The sequence below is a fragment of the Mobula birostris genome, chromosome 9 (assembly GCF_030028105.1).
Source record: "Mobula birostris isolate sMobBir1 chromosome 9, sMobBir1.hap1, whole genome shotgun sequence".
In the NCBI taxonomy this organism is placed as follows: Eukaryota; Metazoa; Chordata; class Chondrichthyes; order Myliobatiformes; family Myliobatidae; genus Mobula; species Mobula birostris.
Window position 1 is genome coordinate 31698807 of NC_092378.1, and position 20707 is coordinate 31719513.

Sequence of the window (20707 nt, forward strand, 5' to 3'; positions counted from 1 at the left end):
TCATATTGACCTTCAACCACCCATTTACTCTAATCTCACATTATTGACCTCCAGATTCTTAAATTCATTAACTCACTAGGGACAATTTACAGCATCCCAATTAGCCTACCAATCTTTGAGATGCATGTGTGTCTGAGTATATGGGAGGGGGCAAGAGGGGTGCTTGTCCATTCATGGGGCAAACAGCACCTGAGACCAGGCTTGAACTTGAGTTTTCAGAGCTATTTGGCAGCAGCTTTCCCAGCAGTGCCATCCAATTCATATGAAGAAAGTGGGGAGCTAGCAAGGTGCTTGGCAGTAGCATAGAAAAGATCAGCATTTAAGTGGCAAAACTATCCTTGTTAGCTATAGGTCCATATGACCACATGATATTACCAGGGCCAGAGGGACTGAGTTCTAGGGGGAGGTTAGACAGGCTGAGCATTTACTCTTTGGAGTGTAGGAGACTGAGGGATGACCTCCTAGAGCAGCGGTCCCCAACTACTGGGCCGCGGACCGGTACTGGGCAGTAAAGCATGTGCTACCGGGCTGCGAGGAAACGATATTTGGCGATATGGGTCAGCTGCACCTTTCCTCATTCCCTGTCACGCCCACTGTTGAGCTTGAACGCACGCGCGGTCATTACGCATGCGTCATCCATGTCAGCGCGGGAAGAAATCAACTCCTCGAGCTTGCAAATGACGGCGGGCTGAAAAGTATGTTTGACATAACCTCTCTGCTGGCATTCTGGATCAAAGTCAAGGCTAAGTATCCTGAGATAGCCACGGAAGCACTGAAAACATTGCTTCCATTTCCAACATATCTCTGCAATGAATGCAACAAAAACTAACTTGCGGAATAGACTGGACATAAGGAACCCCCTTCGAGTATCGCTGTCTCCCATCACCCCTCGATGGCACCGTCTTGTTGCAGGGAAACAAGCCCAGGGCTCCCACTGATTCAGCGATATTGGTGTTGCAATGATTTTATATATTCTACGGGGAAAATATGTGTTGTGTTTAATATCCAAACGTTACTTAAAATGTTATGATGCTATTGACTTATAAGTGACTTATAATTATCACTATATTCCTGCGAGGAAAATATGCGCTGTGTGCTTAATATTAAATTCGTTAGATAAACCCTTTTGGAAACAAAATTAGCCGCTTATCACCTTTATTCCTATATTCTGGTCATGATTAACACCCCTCCCCCCCCCCCCCCGAACAGGATTGCCAAGAACGATTTGTAGAAAAAAATTGGCACGTACACGCATGCGCACTGGTGCCTGCGCAAGGCTTCATGTTCATGGTCGTCTTTCCCGGGATAAACACAAGTGTCCCGTATTTGACTTCTACTCTTGTCCGTTGGCAACCCTCCCCGCCCCCGGGTTGGCCGGTCCGCAAGAATATTGTCAATAATAAACCGGTTCGCGATGCAAAAAATGTTGGGAACCCCTGTCATAGAAGTATATACAATTACGAGGAGCATGGATAAGGAGCGTGCTTTTTATTCCAGCTTTGGGGAATTGGAAATTTGGAGAGTTTGTTTTAAGGTTGGAGGTAAAGAGTTTAAAAAGAACCCAAGGGGCTACCTTTTTAACGCAGTTGGCGGCAGATATATGGAGCCAGCTACCAGAGGAAGTGGTTGATGCAAGTACATTAGATACATCAACAAGTATGCAGACTGATTACAGATGACAGTAGTCTAGAGGGATATAGGCCGAGTGCTAGGAAATGGAATTAGTTTGAATATACCTCTTGATTGACATGAGTAAGTATTGCTGAAGGGCCTTTCACCATGCTGTAAAACCCAATGACAAATGGAAAATACTTTGCTTCTTGGTTTATCTGCAGGTGTTGCTCTGGTGATTATGTTCTGATTTTTTTTAATTCTCTGCTCCTGACAAATTATAGAATAATTCTGCTAGGTGTTAGTTGGATTACTCAGTTACTTCAGTCTTTTTTGATCTGTTCTCAAATCTGCATAATGGGACTAAAACTCAGTCTTTGTTTATGCAAGGATACTATCAAGTGAACCAGAGCTGACACTTATTTTGAAAATGATTAATAGACGTGAAGTTTATTTTAGAAAGCAGTATCCTGACGTTATGCCATGTCTTCTGCACCACTACAGCTCCGTTTTTTTTCCTCTTTGGATGAATATGTTTTGCAAACTGTGTGATGTAATGCATCACAATGCTTGTAATTGTTCACATCATTTTGTTATTTGAGCAATTCCCTGTTTACAAAGGTTTATTGTATGATCAAAGCTAGGTGCCTAATGAACATATGATTTCCAAATGGAGGGCAACTTCACAATGTTTAACTGTTATGTTCCTGGAATAATCCACAGGTTGTGTTCCTTGCTTGACCACATACTACATACTGCTGAACTTAGCCTCCAGAATACCCCTCCATATCGGACATTTTCCTGCAGAATTTTCCTCATTTCTGGTCCAAATTCAATGCCTTACTGTTCATTATACTGTGGGCCTTGCACTGTTAATAAGCCCGTTGATTGAGATAAGATCGGCACTTCGGTCTACAAAATTAAAACTGCACACTTGGTCAGCATCTGTATTGTTCGCTCTTTCAGAAAGTGAAGAGAAATGGCAAGGATAATGATACCATCCAGTCATTATTGTTTACTTGGACATTATCTGTCACACAGATGCTTATATCTGTGTCCTGCTAGAAAGCCTAATATATTGAGTGACAGTTTTTTTTCCTGAGCGGAGTCATAGTACAAGAAAACAGAGATAGCCACACAGAATTAGCTATTAATTGAATTGAATTGACTTTATTACTTACATCCTTCATATACGTGAGGAGTAAAAATCTTTGTTGCATCTCCATCTAAATATGCAATTTACAGTAATTTATAATAAATATTATGTACAACAAGATAGTCAGTATAACCTAGAAATACAATTGTATCAGCATGAATTAAGCAGTCTGATGCCCTGGTGGAGGAAGCTGTCCCAGAGCCTGTTGGTCTTGGATTTTATGTAGCAGTATCGTTTCCGGGATGGTAGCAGCTGGTTTAGTTTCTAGTTGGGGTGACTTGGGTTCTCAAGGATTCTTTGGGCTCTTTTTACACACTTGTCTTTATAAATGTCCTGAATAGTGGGAAGTCCACATCTACAGATGGGCTGGGCTGTCCGCACCACTCTCTGCAGAGTCCTGCGATTGAGGGAAGTACAGTTCCCATTCCAGGCAGTAATGCAGCCAGTCAGGATGCTCTCAATTGTGCCCCTATAGAAAGTTCTTAGAATTTGGGGGCCCATACCAAACTTCTTCAACCATCTGAGGTGAAAGAGGTGCCGTTTTGCCTTCTTCACCACACAGCCGGTATGTACAGACCATGTGAGATCCTTGGTGATGTTTATGCCGAGGAACTTAAAGCTGTTTACCCTCTCAGTCCCAGATCCACTGATATCAATAGGGGTTAGCCTGTCGCCATTTCACCTGTAGTCCACAACCAACTCCTTTGTTTTGGTGGCATTGAGAGAGAGGTGGTTTTCTCGACACCACTATATAGGGAGATTACTTCTCTGCAGGCTGCCTCATTATTATTTGAGATTAGGTTTATTTATTATTATTTGAGATCAGATTTGGGAACAGCTTCTTTCCAACTGTGATAAGACTGCTGAACGGATCCTGACCCGGATCTGGGCCGTACCCTCCAAATATCTGGACCTGCCTCTCGGTTTTTTTGCACTACCTTACTTTCCATTTTTCTATCTTCTATTTATGATTTATAATTTAAATTTTTAATATTTACTAATTTTTACTATTTTTAATATTTCTAATATTTAATATTTGTAATCCAAGGAGTGGGAAGCGCAGAATCAAATATCGCTGTGATGATTGTACGTTCTAGTACCAATTGTTTGGCGACAATGAAGTATAAAGTAGGTCTATCAGCGTAGTGTCATCATCTATACATCATCATCATCATCATCAGGTGCCGTGCCCAGTTTGAGCTTTGACTGCCATGGCCCACACACTCCTGTTTCGGGTCAAGTGGATCAATTCATTGGTATTCATTTCCAGTTCTCTGGCTGCTGTCTCCATCATCATTTGGCTTTGTCTTCCTCTTGCTTTCTTCCCTTCAATCTTTATAATTACTGTGCATTCTGACTCCTCTTTCCTAATCACATGTCCAATGAAGTTACGTTGCCTTTTCATGATCTCATACATTATTTCTCTTTTTGTGTTTGCTCTGTTCATGACGTCCTCGTTAGATATTTGTTTTGTCCATGATGATATTGTCCAACATTCTGAGCCATGTAACATAACTGGATAAGCGTAACGTTTCACTACTCTGAGGTGGGTTGTCATGCCTAGTTTAGTATTGGTCAGTATACTCTTCATTCTCGTAAAGGTCTCTTTTGCCATCCCTATTCTTCTCTTGATGTCCATGTTGCACCTGCCACCTGATGTCACCCAGCTTCCTAAGTAGCAAAAGTTCTGTACTTGTTTTATATCTTCCCCGTTTATTCTCAACCTGCAGATAGGATTCTCCTTTTTTTGGATATCACCATACATTGTCTTTTTGCAATTGATAGGTAGACCCATTTTTGCACTTTCTTCAACAGTATATAAGTTAAGTTTTGTAGTTCTTCCTCCGTACTTGCAACTAACACAGTGTCATCTGCATATCTGAAATTATTGATGTTTTCACTGCCAACTTTGATTCCCAAGACGTCTCTTATTTTTTGTAATATTGTTTCACTGAACACGTTAAACAAATCAGGGGAGAAAACACACCCTTGTCTAACACCTCTCTTGATTTTCGTAAACTGACTCAATTCTCCATCTATTCTTACAGCGGCAGTTTGTTCCCAGTACAGATTTCTGATCAGGCAGAGGTCTTTCGAATCTAGATCTAGAGTTTCCTGTAATATTTCAAATAACTTATTGTGCTTCACTTTATCAAAGCTTTTGTGTAGTCGATAAAACAAACAAATCTTTTTGCACTTGAATAGCTTGTTCTGATAGCATCCTTAACATCAATATTGCGTTTCTTGTACCTTTGTCTTTCACAAAATCATATTGTTCTTTACCTATTTCAGCTTGTATCTTACTTTTAGCTCTTGTCATCAAAATTCTTTAAAGTATCTTGGTGATATGACTCATTAAACTTATGGTCCTATGTAATTCACATTCTATTGCTCCAGGTTTCTTAGGAAGAGTGATAAATACTGATTTTTTCATCTCTTCTGGTATTATTCCAGTCTCATAAATGTCATTGATTAAATCAGTAAGTATTTCAATTCCATAATCTTCAAGGGTGATAATTTGTTCTATTATTAATTCATCAGGACCTGCTGCCTTTCTTCATCTTATTTATTGCATTATGAACTTCAGATTTTAAAATACTTGGACCCTCAATGTTTTTTCTTAATTTCTGGTTTTTCACCTGGGTTGTCTTCAAACAATTCCTGCATATACTCAGTCCATCTGTTCATAATCTCATCTTTTTCCATGATAATGGTACTATCCTTTGCTTTCAAACATCCACCTGAAGAACAGAGGAGGTTTTTACCATTGATATTCTTGATTTGTTGATGTAACCTTTTTGGATCAGTAATAGGGATTCTTTCTATTTGCTCACATTACTGGTTTAACCATTCTTCTTTGGCTTTTTGACATAAGCTTTTAACTTTTTTATCTAAGGACTTATATTCTATAGGATTTGCTTTCTTCCATCTCCTTTCTTCCATTAGATTTTTGATTTCATCTGTCATCCATTTATTCTTTGTGCTTTTATCTTTACTAGGAGTCACTGACTTTTGCTGATTCTACCAAGGCATCCTTTAGAGTAGTGGTCGCCAACCTTTTTAAGCCCAAGATCCCCTACCTTGGCCTTAGTGAAAGGCAAGATCGATCTAGACGCGTGCATGCACACCGGGCAGAAAAGACCGGAAGTAAAACCCCACAACCCCAGAAACAACCTCTCTTTACAAACAGTGGGAGTATTGCTATATTACCATTATCCTAATTAGTATTACTTATTTTTATAATGCTCATATTACAACACCTTTAATTCTGTGTTTCGTTATTTAATTCTAGTTCAACACGAAAAATTAAGGAATAAAAATTGACTGTTGCACTCAGTGTGATGACTGGGGCTGAATACTTTCTGCTAGTTCCCTGAAATTTGGCTCATGACTATAGACAGCCAATCTGAGACACTCTGTGAGGTGTCTGTCAGTAAGACAGCTCCTGTACTTAGATTTCATAATTTTCATCTGTTGCAGCACAGCGGCCTTGCAAACCTCCTGACAGACTGAATATTTGAATGGACAGTTTCCTTCGTTAGACTGAATGTTGAATCTGCCATGTTTTTCAGGTGTTTTGTATTGGTAAACTGTTACTGAGACACTAAGTTTCAGGGGTATACAAGCTAATGACACCACTGTTTTTTGTTTCCCAGTTCTTTTACATTTGGGGAATGTTGGAATTTAAAGGGGGAGAAGTGTTTATAATGTTCACATTACAAGATAAGTTAACACCAATGAGGATAATGGTAATATACCAGTACTCCCACTGTTTGTAAAGAGAGGTTGTTTCCCGGGTTGCGGGGTTTTACTTCCAGTCTTTTCTGCCCGGTGCGCATTTTTCTTTTTTTTTTGGGATCTAGTGGGCAAGTCTCAAAGGTCGACTGGTCGATCGTGAATGACTGGTTGGCGACCACTACTTTAGAGAGTTAAATTTCATTTCTACATGATTGCTATCATCTTCAACAGATTCTATTTCTAGACTTTGAAATCTATTCCTTGCTTCAATTGTAAATTTTTGCCTTTAGTTTTCTTCTTTAATTAATTGCAAGCAATCAAGGGATTGTTCAGGTTTTAAACTGCAACTGGTGATGAGGCTCTGATTGGGAACTTTCAGAGCTTTGGGGAAAGTGGAGTTACCCCTTAGTCATTCATTGCTCCCAGGGCCGCTCTGACCCGGAACAGTAGCATTTGCAAGGTTTCCTCCTCAGGATACGAGCGAAGGCCAATGGCAGATCCGGTAGGTTCAGTAACTGAGCTTATGACGGAGAACACGAAATCTGCAGATGCTGGAAATTCAAGCAACACGCACAAAATGCTGGTGGAATGCAGCAGGCCAGGCAGCATCTATAGGAAGAGGTACAGTCGATGTTTCGGGCCGAGACCCTTCGTCAAGACTGACGAAGGATCTCAGCCGGAAACGTCGACTGTACCTCCTCCTATAGCTGCTGCCTGGCCTGCTGCATTCCACCAGCATTTTGTGTATATTAACGGAGAAGGCGGATGAGCTAGAACCTCAAATGTCAACAGCTGTAATACAGGCAGATGAACACTTGGGAAGAGAAATGGCGATTTCTTTAGTTCGCCCAATGGTAGGCAATAGCAAATCAATGTTGCTAGATACTGGGTTTCCTAGAATCTATTTGCTAAGAAAACCATGGTCAAACTCACAAAATGTATCACACAACAACAGCGTCAAGAGGATCTTCAAGACAATTCTGAAGATGCTTCGCTCGGTAGGGTTGATTCTGGTCAGCAGGGAATCCCCGACCGTCATCAAGCTACTGCTCATCATCTATACACATTACACCTGTGGTCTGTTTGTCAGAATGATTGTAATGTTGAATTAAATGCAAATCCCCAAAACATAACTACTGGTTACACCCACTTCAACTCTGCTTCCCATTCCCATTCAGATATGTCCGTACCTGGCCTCCTCTACTACCATGATGAGGCTAAACTCGGGTTGGAGAAGCAACACCTCATATACCGTCTAGGTAGTCTCCAGCCCCTTAGTATGAACATAGAGTTCTCCAACTTCCGGTAATTCCTGCCCCCTCCCTTCCTCTATCCCTATTTAACTCTGCCCCCTCCCCCAGCTGCCTATCACTTCCCTCATGGTTCTGCCTCCTTCTTCTTCTACTACCCATTGTTCTCTTGCCTATGACGTCCCTGCTTCCCCTCCCCCGCCCCTTTGTTTTTCAAATTACTAGTCTTTCAACTGAACCTACAAGCATTCTTCAAATCCTTCCCCCTCCTTCTTTCTTCAGTCCTGACAAAGGGTTCCAGCCCGAAACGTCGACTCATCGTTTCCACTGATGCTGCCTGACCTGCTGAGTTCCTCCAGCGTACTGTGAGTGACACATTAGTGTGTAATGTGTATCTGCTACTGGTCCAATGAAAATGGTTAATGTTTTGGTTCAGACATGGAAATGCATTGCTGTCCAGCATCATTAGCTCAAAATCTTGAAACTCCCCACCTAATTGCACATGGTTCAAAAATGGGACTGTTTACGACTTGTTCAATGCCAGCTATAGCTTGCCAGCAATACAAATTTCTCATGAATGAACTATTTACAAATTACTCTTTCATGCATTTACTTTCTTCCTCCAGCAATAAAGGATTTCATAGATTCTCTCATTATAATGGTGGTACTTCCAAATTTTAAAAAAAACATTTTATTTGCAAACAAATTATATAGTTGCTAATATATTTAGTAAAAATTCCTTTTATGTGAAAGTACTGGCATAGCTCTTTTCTCCCCCCTCAATTCTCAATTTTTGAACCATTCATTCAATCCTTGTAGCATGGGGTTGCAGAAGTAAAATTGCATTCTTTAAACCCAGAAGTAAAATTAAAACTGAAGTTCTGAAATGGGATAGTTAATGGTCACCCAAAACTGTGATTAGCTTGGTCTTCATTTTAGCATTTCTTAAGGAATCTGGCAAATGTTTATTTTATAACAAAGTTGATCCTGAGCTCCAAAGTAACATTTTGAAGTAAACTGACAATGAAGGATTGCCTCTTTTATCTGAAACAAGTTTTTGCTCATCTTGCATACAATGTAAGGCTAGCAATCTCACAACTTAGAGATGGTAGAGCAGTGACAAAATGATGAAATAAACCGTGGCATCCATCAACCTATGTATTGAAACTAATGTATTTTCACATAACATTGCTTGGAGTCATGATATGGGTGTGAAATGAGAGGGTGGAAATATAAGTTAAATTTTATTTGAGAATATGAATATCTCCAGGAGATACCCTTGTAACAGATGTAGCTGAAGTTCATATTTATTTTATGGAACTATTTTAAGTAGAATTAGTTCTGTAGTGGAATTTAACATTACTTGATATAAAACTTGGTATTTGCAAACCCAAGAGGATTTGAAAAAATGAATTAATGCAGCTGGTAGTAAATAAACTAATTTTAAACTAACCCTTGCTTATAACAAACAAAATTGGATTATCATTCAATGCTATTATCAACTATTTATTTGGCCAAACCATAGCACTGGACTTGATGTCAATTGTTTCTGGTGATCATCATTTTTTTCCATGGCAGAAAATAGAACTTTTAAGCTAAGGCTTGTTGTAATACCTCCACCTAAATGAAAATAATGTTGTACCTCCCAAGATAATATAGATGCCATTTTATTTTTGAACAAAGATTTAAGAAGTAGGAAAGAGAGCAAAGTCCTGTGTATAAATACATTAATTAATTCTGGGAGATAATTTAAAGAAAATGCAACAAAAATAATGTTTTTATATCAACAATTAGTCTTCCCTTCAACCCCTAGTTGGTGTTTTTTAAAATTTGCAATGGGCGAGACCTATTGGCACAGTTAGTTTTTTACAAGTTTTTACAAGTTGAAATGGCTAATAAGCAATTTAGCATCAGTTTAAAAACTTGAGAACATGGTTCACTTTAGATAGTGTGATTTCTGTTTGTTATTTACCATGGTGAAAGGCTTGAGGGCAGTAAATGCACCATTTTACTTTACTTTATTGTCACCAAACAATTGATACTAGAGCATACAATTATCACAGCGATATTTGATTCTGCGATTTGCGCTCCCTGGATTACAAATCAATAGTAAATATTAAAAATTTAAATTATAAATCATAAATAGAAAATAGAAAAGGGAAAGTAAGGTAGTGCAAAAAAAAAACTGAGAGGCAGGTCCGGATATTTGGAGGGTACGGCCCAGATCCGGGTCAGGTTCCGTTCAGCAGTCTTATCACAGTTGGAAAGAAGCTGTTCCCAAATCTGGCTGTATGAGTCTTCAAGCTCCTGAGCCTTCTCCCCGAAGGTAGAGGGACGAAAAGTGTGTTGACTGGGTGGGTCGTGTCCTTGGTTATCCTGGCAGTACTGCTCTGACAGCGTGTGGTGTAAAGTGAGTCTAAGGACGGAAGATTGGTTTGTGTGATGTGCTGCACTGTGTTCACGATCTTCTGCAGCTTCTTCGGGTCTTGGACAGGACAATTTCCATACCAGGTTGTGATGCACCCTAGAAGAATGCTTTCTATGGTGCACCTATAAAAATTAGTGAGCGTTTTAGGGGACAAGCCAAATTTCTTTAGCTTTCTTAGGAAGTAAAGGCGCTGGTGGGCCTTCTTGGCAGTGGACTGTGCTTGGTTGGACCAAGTCAGGTCATTTATGATATTGACCCCGAGGAACCTAAAGCTTTTGACCTGTTCCACTTGCGCACCACCGATGTAAAGGGGGTCGTGCGGTCCGCTACTCCTTCTGAAGTCAACAACCAATTTCTTCGTCACCAATCAATATATTTGAAGTATGATCTAGGAATAAGCAATATATTTTAAGAATATGATTGAGAAAGTACTTGTAAGAGATGTTGAAGATAGAAGCATTAGAGGTTCATTTTCTAAAACTCCCCAGATTAGCGGTTGTGCCTTTTCCCCATTGAATATAAATGCTGGAGTGATATTTCTCTCGAGGAATATTCCAGGTGATGACAGACTTGTAAGTTTAACATTTATATGCACGTTACAGTGTATAGACCAGAGTAAGTACTTGAACAATTATGAGATTGAAAACTTAGCAAGAATTTGAAAAGAGCACATCTGACCTCAACTAGTAGACCTTTTTTGGGGCTGGGGGTGGGAATATAGCAAGGAGCTTTTATGTAGGACTGTATGTTCTTGGAGTCCTACTGCACAGAAACGGGTCCTTTTCCTACTGAGTCAGCACTGACATTGAAATACCCATTAACAATAATCCTACATTCCAAAGATATACGATTAGGGTTCATGAGTTGTGGGCACGCTTTCTTGGTGTTGAAGCTTGGCAACACTTACAAGCTAGTCAGCACAATCCTCACTGATGGATTTTGATGTAAAACACCACATTTCACTTTGTTTCGTTGTATGTGTGACAATTAAAGCTAATTTTAATCCTTAATCCCATTTAATTCTCCCCATCAGTCTCTCTCAGATACTGCCACTCACTGCCATGCAAGGAGCAATTTCGAGTTAATCTATCACCATATTCATTTTTGGATTGTAAAAGGAAACACAAAGAAATGCATGTGATCATGAAGAATGTATAATTTCCATACAGAGTTCAGATAGCTCTTGCAAACCTGGTTCTATGAGACATCCATATTTTAATTGCAGTACAAAAGCATTTGGTTGGTTTAGGTGCATTTTTTCATACACGTGCACTAGTTGTCAATGATGACAAAGCCTATTGAAATGTATGCTTTGTTTTTATTCAAAAGTGAGGAAATTATATTTCAGTTTTACACAATTTGGGTCAGTGCTTGTAATTACATAGCATCTTTTTAAATATAACTATGTCCTGAGATGCTTCACAGGAGGCATAACAAATAAAATTTGAGACCAAATTGCATAAATAAGGATTGGGACAGATATCGACTTGGTTATAGAGAGCTGTTTTAAGGAGGAAGGAAAGGTGGAAGAGTTTGGGAAGTTTAGGGACTTGACTGGGACATTTAAAAATGGGGATGTGCCTGATACCAGAATTGGAGAATTACAGTTGTAGGGGATGATTAAAGTCACAAGGATTATTACATTTTAAAATCAAAACTTGCCGAATTGTGAACCAGTGTAGGTTAGCAAACAGGGGTGATCATGTCGTAGTATGAATTAGTATAGAGGAGTGCTGTTTTGGCTGAGCTCGAGGTTGAAAATGAAGTCAAGTAATTCTGTAGAAGTGGGAGTTGTAGTAATGGCTGAATCTTGCTTTGGGGTTATTTATGTAGTTCAATATAGAGAGCAGAATAGAGTGGGTAGCAAGGAATATGGTTTTTTGACTGAAAACAGTAGAAATTGTAAAGAGAAGCCAATGCAGATAATTTGCCAACTAAATAGTAGAGAGGTGTATAAATTGACGAGGAGCACAGAAAGGGTGAATGTAAACAGCCTTTTTATCCAGGATTGAGCAGTAAACAGCTAAAGAGATTTAATAGGAATCCAAGGGGCAACATTTTCATCCAGAGGGTAGTCTGTACGTGAAAGGAACTACCAGAGAAAGTGGTCGAGGTAGATAGATTAACAACATTTAGAAGGCATGTAGAGAGGTAAATGGATGGGAAAGGTTGAGAAGGATATGGGACATGCTTAGATGAGAGCGTAGATGGGAATCTTGATTTGCATGGAGCAGTTGGGCTGAAGGCCAGACCCTAATTCTATTTTCCCTCGCCATCAAACCTCAGTTACTCTAATTTGATAAGTTAGATATATACTTTTCTCCAAATGACTCTGGAATCTTGGCCAATTGAAACATTGAAAGCCAAAATTAGTAGACTTGTGGAGGAGGTTTTAAGGAACATGTAGCAAAGTTGAGCAGTGGTAAAGAATTGTGATGTAATTGAATGAGAGAGCAAGCTCATTAGCTAAATGGCCCATTCCTGTCGTGTTCCTGGGTGGGGGGCGGGGGGGAGTTGTTATCACAGGTTTGCGTTGCACTAATTGTTACATCCCTAATTGATATACAGGTATGACCATGTGAAGCCGTCAAAGCAAGGATTGTCGGAGTTTCAGAGTGGTCCTACACCATTGGCCCCGAAGGATTCTGCCACAGCGTCAGCTACAAAACTTACTCCACTTACCAAATTAAATGGTGAAATGAGCACAAAAACAGCAGTGATTGAGGAATCCAAACCTTCAAGAACAAGCTCAAATCTGGAGGACTGGGTTAATGCAGCAGAGTTTATACCTGGACAGCCATACTGTGGACGAAGTAAGCTGATTCGACATGTTTACATGCTTGATGTTTAATGAAATAAAAAAAAACAAACAACCTACTGTAGTATATCTCAGTTTACTGTATGTTTCAATATTCAACATTCATTACAATATTTGTAATGAGCAATTCCTTATCTACTACTTTGCAAAACAAACAAGGGCTTCTTTACTAGGGCAAGGAAAATGGTTCAGACTTGCTTTTCTTTTTAAGACATTTTGGCTTTATTTGCTGATGTTTTGTGAAAATGGAAGTGGCAATATTTAAACTAAACCAGTTCAATTATCTAATTTATGTTAGATATAGGATGGTCGGTTATATGACTGTCTCTTGAATTACCCCCATAACACAAAATTGTTGTGTTGGGCATTTTTCATTTTGTCCCACTACTCCTTTAGGGATTCCTCTTGGAAAATATATAAAGTAAGGTAACCATGGTGTAAAGTTGAATCAAATTGGAACACTCACCCTTGGTGCAATGCTTTCAGGTGTAACTAGGCAACCATTCCTAAAATCTATATTTGTGTGTTACTAAACCAAGTTCGAGGAAGGAGTAATGCTGCAAGTATAGAACCCGTTTCCATTTTTCTGGGGTTTTTTGCAACAAAACACAAAAAAGATTACACCAGAAAAAATGTCATGATACATTTTGCAATTGTGCAGAGTCGAGCGGGCTAATTAAAAATTTTGCAGAGCTATATGTCATGTCTTTGCGTATACAGAACTGCTTTGCTGTGTGAAAAGAATATCATGCGCAGTCAGCGGAACAGCACTGGAATATCTCTGGGAACATTGAGGGGATGGTTTGGAGGGAGGTGAATGAACACCCACTCAGTGAAACCTCTTTGTTGATGGCTGGTGCTCATAAGTACACAATAAATGTTTCTGGACACTTGTTAAAACAGTAGGAAATTATTCCTATTTTCATGAACTCTGACCACGTGACATTTTAACCAGCTTGGAAATAGACATCTCATGCCTTCAAGTGAAATAATCTTGAGGGTTATGTTGGGCTTTGTTTGGTTGCAACTGAGCTGGACTTAAATTTTAAACTTTTCCCCCTCGCAAATGATTTATTCATTTATTAGCTGAAAATACTACCAAAGTTGGAGTAGCTGACATTTGAAAGATGAGGTGACCTTGAGTTTACCTCAGTTGATGAAATGGAGAAGTTATTCACATCTGTTATTTTCAACATGTAACTTATAGTGGTTGTGTATGAGATGGATATGCAGTGGTTTTTCTGCTCTTATCTGTTAAAGACTAAACATGATTTATTGTAATATTAATATTCTTACAAATCAGGAATATTTATTGAACTTGAATTTGCTTTATTTATGGTTCCTAGATCAAAATCAATTATTTTATGTTTTGACATCTAATTTACAGTGTGACTACAGCAAAATACTGTAGATGTTGGAGATCTGAAATGCAGAAAATGCTAGAAAATGCAGGTCAAGCAATGTCTGGAGAGAGCAAGATGATAAAATTGGATTAATCCATTTCTCCCACCCGCTTTACCTCTCCCTCCCCCACCCCTATATTAAGTACTTACTGAATCTTTCTGGCATTTTCTGTATCTTGAGGCTTGCTGCGATTACAAACACTAAAGTGTTAATTTTTGTGAATCCCTTGGTCTTTTTTCCTGACCAAAATGCAACTATTTAAATTACCGAAGTCAGATGAGCTTCTCCTTAGAACTTTACAGTTCCACATTTTTAACAATGTGGCTTCTAGTAAAACTGAATATAAAATTTATTAATAAAAATTAATTTGCAATGTTTGAATACAAATTGAGAACTATGTCCAACATCATTACATATGCTTATAAATTATACTCTTAAGGTGGCAGGAATGAACTTTTGGCCAAAAGGGCTAGTTATAATATCCAAGTAAAACAATTTGGTGTTGTTTTAAGCTATCAATTTTAGTATTTTTTTAATCAAAGTAAATTTCTTCTGCCAGTAGCTTTTGATATTAAAAAGCCATCAACATTTGCAATTCTTTTAAAATTTTTGTCTAGGAATATTGGTGTGTAACGTAAAACTCCTCAAGAGGTGGATAAATTAAACAATATTTCCTTTTTTCCCCAAAAGGATTCTCAAGTGCCTGATCCAGTGTGACTGCTTGTGGATTGTCAGGTACTGAAGCAGACCTGACTGTATATACACTGCTGTTAAAACCAGAAGGGGAAACTGCAGCTCCATTTTTCCACTGTTCACCTAGTTTCAAGAGTTATGAGTTTTCATAAAAATTGGTTTTCACATATTTTACAGGGGAACAGTTCTCCCATAACCATATGAATTCCTGGTTACAATTCCTGGTTGCATTGTTAGGTTACATTTGGCAATTACACTTTTCTTTTGAAATTACCTTTTCTATAAAAGAAATTGCGCACCTTTCAGGTCTTTATATATTCAATGCCTTCGGCAGCCAAAAGGCAGCAGACTTCTTCAAAGAATACTTCGAAGCTGGCAGCCTGGATATGAAGTTACTCAATTTGATTCTTTATTATTGAATACTTGAAAATTTGATAACCATTGAAATTAATAGCAGTTGTCTCATACATGTCATCTTCACATTGATGTTAATAAGGTGTAAACTTGGTGACCTTCTTGAATTAGCATTTTCATGTGCAGAGGCAAATGTCTTTTATTTTTAAAAGTCAGGCTTCTTTAGGAAATTCTTGTGAACTTTGACAATATAATTCAAAACTGTAAATTATATGAGAGGGAAGTAGCATTATTATACTTAACTGTATTATTCTATTCTAAGTATTGAGAAAGGATAGTATGATCAACCCAGGACCAGACTTTATAGTCTGATTTACTTGTTGAATTTACTGAAGAAATCCTAAAAAGTGAGACTTCAATTTTAACTAGTGTTAAAATCTGTTACAGAAAGTGGTAGTAAATTTTAAATTTGTAGTTTTGATATTTTAAAAATTATTCATTTGGTACTATTGTTTTCAACTAACTTTGTTGGTTATGCAAGCTTGTCTAGCATATGAAACCTTATTCACTTTGGCAAGTATTTAAGGAATCAGAATAAAATTAATTTGTCTTTTGAGTTTAATGGTGGATTGTAATTTATTCAGCTGTTTGTTGACAATTAATTTCACTGGATAGCTTTCCAAAAAAATTCTATAAAAATTATTGCACAAACACCTTTTGACTGGTTGCATATATTTGACAACTGGTATACGAAGCATTTATTCACAAGCATGATTACAGCAAGGAATAACTAAGGAGGCAGCTGAATTGAAATAGAATACTGCAATCAAGCCACCATCTCTCTGAATCACACTGCTAAAGTCACTCTTCACCTGACTACACTGTTGTGAATATTTAAGTGCTGTTTTTCCTATCTGGTCAGTTACCAGGTTTCTTTGCATTCCAGGTGTGGTAGAAAGCTGTTGTACTCTGCAGTATGGAATCCATAACCACCTTGCTTGTTCACTTGCTCTTGAAGTGCACCTTATTTTGCAGTGTGTAGAAATGACTATTTTAAAACATTATGTTTACTATAGTGATGTTTTAGCAATTTAAAACAACATTTTGCCTATGCAATGCATTTCTCAAGAATTGTATTTACAGTTGTAAAAATGCACAGTCATAATTTATTTAATTTTATTAGATTCCTTTCAATATGTAGTCCATTTTTGTCTTCCCTGGTGTCTGTTATCTAGCGAGTGAGTTAGACAGATTAGCTTGTAAATGTTTTATGACTTGTGCTAGTGATTGATCACTCTCTTCGGAGCTCTGAGACGAAGTAACCTTTCATTCCAATTCCATCATATCCCATGTAAAGTGAAGAACTGTTTAGATTTGTATTTAATGTCATCCCTTCTACATAACGTGCTTTGTTCCTTTACATTGCTCAAAAGTTTCCTTATGTAGTTTCTAAAAAGGTTTAAGTTATTTTGAATTTTTTCATGTTTCAGTTTTTGTTTAGTAGGAAGGGCATTAGAAGCATTTTCAGAGATGGGTGGTAATACACGGATCAAATGTCAGAAGTTGAAGATTGATTTACTGTTCAGTTGGCATGATTAAATTTCTGCTGATCAGCTGAATTGCCTCAGATAATAAAATCTTAGAATAGTTTAAATGTAGCAAATAAGCTGTATTTTGAATTCATTCTGCGACTTGATTTGCAGCTACTGACTTTTTTTTAGGCCTTGAACCATTTTGCATGAGTGTCAGGTGAAATGCAGGTATTTGCATAAAGAATGTAAGCTTGGTCATAGAAAAATGTTATTCTGTGCATAATTTGTAAACCTGTGGCAAGATTTGTTTTTTTTCCTGTATATTTGATTATTTTAATGCTTTTATTTGAAAGAACCTAAATCTTTGTGACTTCCTTTTAGCTTCATCCTGCTCTGCGAAAATAGAGGGGTTGCAGTGGGATTACAAACCTGAGGTCTATGCTGCATTTAGTACAGCAGCTTTAATGTAAATATTTGAGTTATGAACTTTTTTTCCTGCTGAGTTTCTTCAGTGTCAAATCAGAACAAGCAATTGTCGTCATTACTAATCTGGGCTAATAAGTTGCTAGAAGTAATTCCTTAAACATTAAAATGATGGTGCCACATGTGTCTGATTAGCAGCTTGCAAGAAAATCAAAAACTAGAGTAGTTCAAATTGACAAGATTAATGAAGGATGTTTTTGTCAAGCCATTTAGTGAATCATTGGTTAAATTGTTAAACCATCTCTTCTCTCTTCCTGAGTTTTAGAGTCACCTCAGAGATACAGTACTTGAACTTTATAAATCAGTACCATTTGAAAGGATGTGTTATACTTTCAAGTCGCTTAATGAAGGTAGTTTGATGTTTACAACTTCAGTCTGTCAACTTCTGTGACAACACTGGCGCCAAGCTGTGTTGACACTTGCCCTTCCCTTGGACTACATCAGTGGCTTGGAGAGGGGGAACCCGCTGCATGGCAAAGGCCAGTTCTTCAAACCTTCTCACCCAGGCTTGTGCCCTGGAGAGGATACAGTCCACCAGAGGCGTAAACCCATGATCCCCTGAGATCAACGGCTGCCTACCACTAATGAAGGTGAACATTTCTAGTCATAGAGTTTAAGAAAGAGGCAGGAATAAAATTCCTAGGCATCAGACTCTAATCAAAATTTGATGATACTTCCATGGCATGCCTTTGAGAACTTATTGAAGGTATTTGTTCAGGCATTGGCTGCAATTGAGACAAGGCAGTTGTGCCTTGCAATAATTGTCGCTATGCTGACTGGCTTACATGCAGCTAAGTATAATCTATTACTGATATCATATAGGATGCCCATTATTTTTTGAACCAGCTGCAACTTTTGTATCTAATCATCAATAGTTTATTCAAAAGAATTCTCTCTTGGGTTTTTTTAAATGTACAGTATACAACCAGGAAAGTATTATACACATTATTCTCTTTTGGGCATATGTGTGGCTAACCATAATACATGAATCTGATTCAAAATCGAGTAGATCGGTTAGTGCCATTTGCTAAAGACTATTTGACACTGAAGATTAATTTGTATTTGTTCCCTATTAATTAGGAATTTATAGCAGGATTCTTGAACTTTTCTGGTGTTTATTTAAACTGATGAGCACTCTTGTCCATGTTCTCCCACCACAACTGCTACCCTTCATCACCCCATGAACATTCAAAGTAAAAAGTCCTTGTTAATAAATATAATCAAGATCTTACAGGGCTTAATTATGAAAGAAGGTTGCTTAAACTTGGTTTGAGTTTTCTTGTATAATATTAAGTATGGAGCAAAGGATTTGATGCAGCAGATACAGCAAAATTATTTCCTGTGAAAAGAGTGGGAGGAAAATTGAAGGGAATAAGTCTAAAGCTGTTGTCATTTAAATAGGAAATTGGGAAAACTTTTTTCACACAGTAAGAATATGAAAATTTCAAAGGCCATTGTGAATATTATAAAGCAATTATGAATATACAATAGATTCCAGTTAATTGGGTTCACTGAGTCAGCCTTTTATTTGGGACAACTCTAAAAGAACAAAAACTAAATCAAGAAAATAGCCGGGATTCCCTTCATTTATTTGGGACACTATGCTGCTTAATTGGGACCAAACAGTTTCTAACAAGCATCAGTCACGTGCACTTCTGTGGCTGTTAAACACTACACTGTGCTTACAGCATTAGTTGCGTGTGTTTGTGTTCAAAAATCAGTGATTTTTGTCACTGATAGTTGATAAGAAATAAGCAGTAAGACAATTTACTGTGTCTTGCTCACTGTGGTTTCAAGTATTCAGTCTTGGAGATAACAGAAACAGCTGGGAGTGAAAATGAAACAATTTAACTATTTCAACAAGTTAGGAATTACAAAGGTATTGTTACTTATTTTGAATGTTGCAATGAAAATGAAGATTTGGAGGATGCAATCATCTAAAGCATTGTATGAAGGCAGTCCGTTATCTGCACCAGGAGACTGCACGGATTTTGTTCATTTACAGTCAATTATAAGAACACACAGATGAATTCCTCCATCGATAACTTATTAGGAATTAAGACACAGTTTTGTAGTATTGTGGAGGTTTGGTACTATTTTAATTTGTTCTGTATTTCTTTTAAATACATAAATCATTATTCATTAAACTGTAGTTTTTTTTAAAATACCTTTTAACTATTTCCAAGAAACTTCGGCTGATTGAGCCAAAATATACTGACCCTGATGTTTCCCAATTAACCAGAATCCACTGTATTACAAACGCAGTGGATATTTTATGGTGTTAATTGAATTAAGGCCATAAGATGTAGGAGCAGAAGTAGGCCATTCGGCCCATCGAATCTGCTCCAGCATTCAATCGTGGGCTGATCCAATTCTTTCAGTCATCCCCACTCTCCTGCCTTCTCCCTGTACCCTTTGATGCCCTGGCTAATCAAGAACCTAACTATCTCTGCCTTTATATGCACCCAATGACCTGGCCCCCACAGCCACTCGTGGAAGCAAATTCCACAGATTTACCATCCTCTGACTGAAGTAATTTCTCCACATCTCAGTTCTAAAAGGACATCCTTCAATCCTGAAGTCGTGCCTTCCTGTCCTAGACTCCCCCACCATGGGAAATAACATACCTAATCTGTTCAGCCCTTTTAACATTTGGAATGTTTCTATGAGATCACCTGAAGTCCAGGGAATACAGCCCAAGAGCTGCCAGACATTCCTCATAAGGTAACCCTTTCATTCCTGGAATCATTCTCACGAATATTCTCTGAACCCTGTCCGATGTCAGTGTATCCATTCTAAAATAGCCCAAAACTGCACACAATACTCCAAGTGTGATCTCACAGGTGCCTTATAGAGCCTCAACATCACATCCCTGCTCTTACATTCTATACCTCTAGAAATGAGTGCCAACATTGCATTTGCCTTCTTCACCACTGACTCAACCTGGAGGTTAAGCTTTAGGGTATCCTGCACAAGGACTCCCAAGTCCCTTTGCATCTCTGCATTTTGAATTCTGTCCCATCTAAATAATAGTCTGCTCGTTTATTTCTTCCACAAAAGTGCATGACTGTGCACTTTCCAACATTGTATTTCATTTGCCACTTTGCCCATTCCCTAAACTATCTTAAGTCTCTCTGCAGGCTCTCTGTTTCCTCAACACTACCCGTTCCTCCACCTATCTTTGTATCATGGGCAAATTTAGCCACAAATCCATTAATCCCATAGTCCAAATCATTGACG

At 38.2% G+C, this 20707-nt stretch overlaps 1 protein-coding gene across 2 annotated transcripts in view; it reads left to right on the forward strand.

Moving 5' to 3' along the window:
* The window catches only part of mkrn1 (makorin, ring finger protein, 1), a 61788-nt gene that overhangs the window by 21247 nt on the left and 19834 nt on the right, over positions 1-20707 (forward strand). Inside the window, exons 2-3 of one of the 2 annotated variants that reach the window (XM_072267747.1) lie at positions 8038-8120; positions 12752-12996. In XM_072267747.1, coding sequence (XP_072123848.1) covers positions 8086-8120; positions 12752-12996 — 280 coding nt within the window. In that variant the 5' untranslated portion in view covers positions 8038-8085. The remainder of the gene's footprint in view (positions 1-8037; positions 8121-12751; positions 12997-20707) is intronic. The other variant, XM_072267746.1, reaches the window with a different exon arrangement.